Below are 2,500 nucleotides of genomic sequence, written 5' to 3'. Positions count from 1 at the left end.
AAAGCGCTCACTAGCCTGGCCTAGGAGGTTGCTCTCAAGGAGGTTTGATGGAGCTGTTAGGCCAAGGGTTATCTGTTCATATTCTTCCCAATCTCAAGGTTGAACTGGGGCCAAACCACAGGCAAGAGCTGATAGAGACATAGAACTTGACCGAAAAGAGCTATTGAGAGCTGAGCGATGCACTCCTCCGCCCTCATTTCGTCTACTTCAACATGAACGCCAGGACTCAGTGAAATATTTAGGAGCTGGCACGTTTAGATGATCCGATCAACCTTGCTTGCTAGGTGGCCTTGGGAAGACTCTGCCACCTCGTAGACGGGATGGTGGTGTGAAGTTCAGCTTGGAAACTGGTTATACATTTTAGCTAAGATCAACAGCTTCGAAGGAAGCCACCAGAGGGGCTGGTGTAATGCTCAACGACTATTCGTGTGTCGGAATGAGAAAAGGGTTGTTTGTTTGTTTCCTTGCTTTTTAATGGCTCTTAGATGTGGTTAGCATGTACAGCATTCCGTTATCAGAATACAAGATTCTTGCTGAGACGGATCCCTTAAGCCGACGGGAAAATTAGCATAGCTTCCTGCTCCTTCTCGGTCCTGCTTCCCCGGGCCAAAATCCCACGCCATCCCTCCGAAGAAAAAGGCTGCAGCTTTATTTACACAATACTAAATGATTTATCTGAACACATGCAGGCCTTGGCCTGTTTCGATAAGTACAATTTCTCTGGTGGATTCTGCCATTCTGCATTTCCTCTCTAAACCATAATGGTTTTCTTCTGGGTTGGGAAAAACATAAAGCACTACATCCAGGTGATCTTGCTCCATGGGCACAGGTGGTTAGCATTTTTGATGAAGAGAACAGGTTTGCTTTTCAAGGATCCAAATCTTCTAATTATATTCAAAAGATAGTACGGACCAGTAAGTGCCTATGAAGTCTTGAGAAAAACACGTTTTGTTTCGTGACTAGGGGGGAAATGACCTCAGCTTGGGCAACTTTTAAACTGATCACAAATGAGCTCGTTTTGAACGGAATTCCTGGTTACCTCAGACAGAAAGAAATGAAAAGAAAAATCACAAAGCGTATTAGAAGTTTGAATACATAGTGAATTCAGGAAAGCCTTGCTAACATTTGTTAGTTAAAAAAAACAAAAAACAAAAACCCAAGCCGTTCCTTTTGTAAGGATCTGGCATCCTCTATTTTTTTTTAAAGGAGGTTAGTGAACATTTTCCATAAAGTTTATCTCTGGTGGATCTTCCTGTAGGACTCTCCCATATTTATAATCACATTTGAAATTTCACACTGATGGAGTCATGTTCTTGCTCTTACTGAAATATTCATGGTCTCTTTACATACTGGAATGGATGTGGAGAGAACCTTGTCAGACCTTTTGCATGTATGAGGACTGCTTTTGGCAGTGCAGATATTAGAACCGAAAGGATACAGAGATGCTTACACAGGTCAGGGAAGACGAGGTCACAATTAAATCCCGTGCCAGGGCTCACTTTGCCAGCAGATTCTAGGGAGTATGGGATTTGGGGAAGGCAAAGAGATATTTCTTTTAGCCTGTAATCAAAGTCGTGAACAGTGAATACTGGGCAGGCTCAGCAAAAATATTCTTGGCTTAAAAAAAAAAAAACAAACTTATGCAATAGAAAAACAGGCAAAGTGCTAAGTCAATTTCTTGTACAGCTGACATTAAATACCGACAATGAAAGCACTCAGGTAGGTTGAGGACCATATTCATGAAGCCTGGGGGGGAACAGGGCTGCCTTGCTGGACTGGGTCACTGACTCCATTCCCCCTCTTTTTTCCCCCCTTTTTTCTTTTTGCTGCATTTTTATCCTCGGACATCACAGAAGAGTTTTTCAGCGACAAAAGGCGTGTGACAAACAGAAGCTCCCGTGACTGACTCATCACGCCCTCTCCCAAACCATGGCCCTTGACACGTCCAGAGGGCCAGGAGGAGTGTCATCTGGGTTATTTTGGCTAGCTGATGACATTACCAAAAGGCAAATAAACATTCACCTTCCCCTCTAAAAAACGAATCTGGGTGAAGACAAACCTCGAAAAGGAAACCACATGCAAACAGGAATAGAAAATATTTTTACACTCTTTGCACTTCAGCCCAACGGCGGTGAGGGAGAGAGAGGGTCACCCGGGGCCTGTCAGCGCAAGAGAATGATTCATGTGACCATTTTGTCTTAATTACTCAGAACAAGCCGTTGTTGCTGTTTATCAAGGGAGAGCAGATACATCAGTGTCTTCTGACAGAAAAAGTGATCGCCATCAGGATGGTGATGACCACGATGATCCCTAGGATGACGAGCAGGATGCGGTTCTGGATGATTCTAGGAGACAGCAAAGGAGAAAAAACACACACAGATAAGTGGAGGGCCTTCCTGCAAACGCTGTCCGAGGCCAGGTTGGCTAATCAAACAGCAGCTTCCCAGGTTGGGGTGGGGGAGCCTGTGTGTGTGTGTGTGTGTGTGTGTGTGTGTGTGTG

At 44.4% G+C, this 2,500-nt stretch overlaps 1 protein-coding gene across 4 annotated transcripts in view; it reads right to left on the bottom strand.

The window, feature by feature from the left end:
• Positions 1-2,500, bottom strand: part of VTI1A (vesicle transport through interaction with t-SNAREs 1A) — a 374,621-nt gene that overhangs the window by 1,177 nt on the left and 370,944 nt on the right. For all 4 annotated transcript variants that reach the window (XM_032281118.1, XM_032281113.1, XM_032281120.1 and 1 more), the window contains one exon: positions 1-2,345. This exon is cut by the window's left edge and continues 1,177 nt beyond it. Coding sequence is in view for 2 of the 4 variants with exons in the window: in XM_032281113.1 (XP_032137004.1) it covers positions 2,252-2,345 (94 nt within the window). In the remaining 2 variants the exon portion in view is untranslated. The remainder of the gene's footprint in view (positions 2,346-2,500) is intronic.

This window comes from Sapajus apella, unplaced genomic scaffold, assembly GCF_009761245.1.
Source record: "Sapajus apella isolate SASKATOON/1434 unplaced genomic scaffold, GSC_monkey_1.0 scaffold13, whole genome shotgun sequence".
NCBI lineage: Eukaryota > Metazoa > Chordata > Mammalia > Primates > Cebidae > Sapajus > Sapajus apella.
Note: the sequence above shows the minus strand (reverse complement) of the source record. Positions and strands in the feature narration are given on the sequence as shown.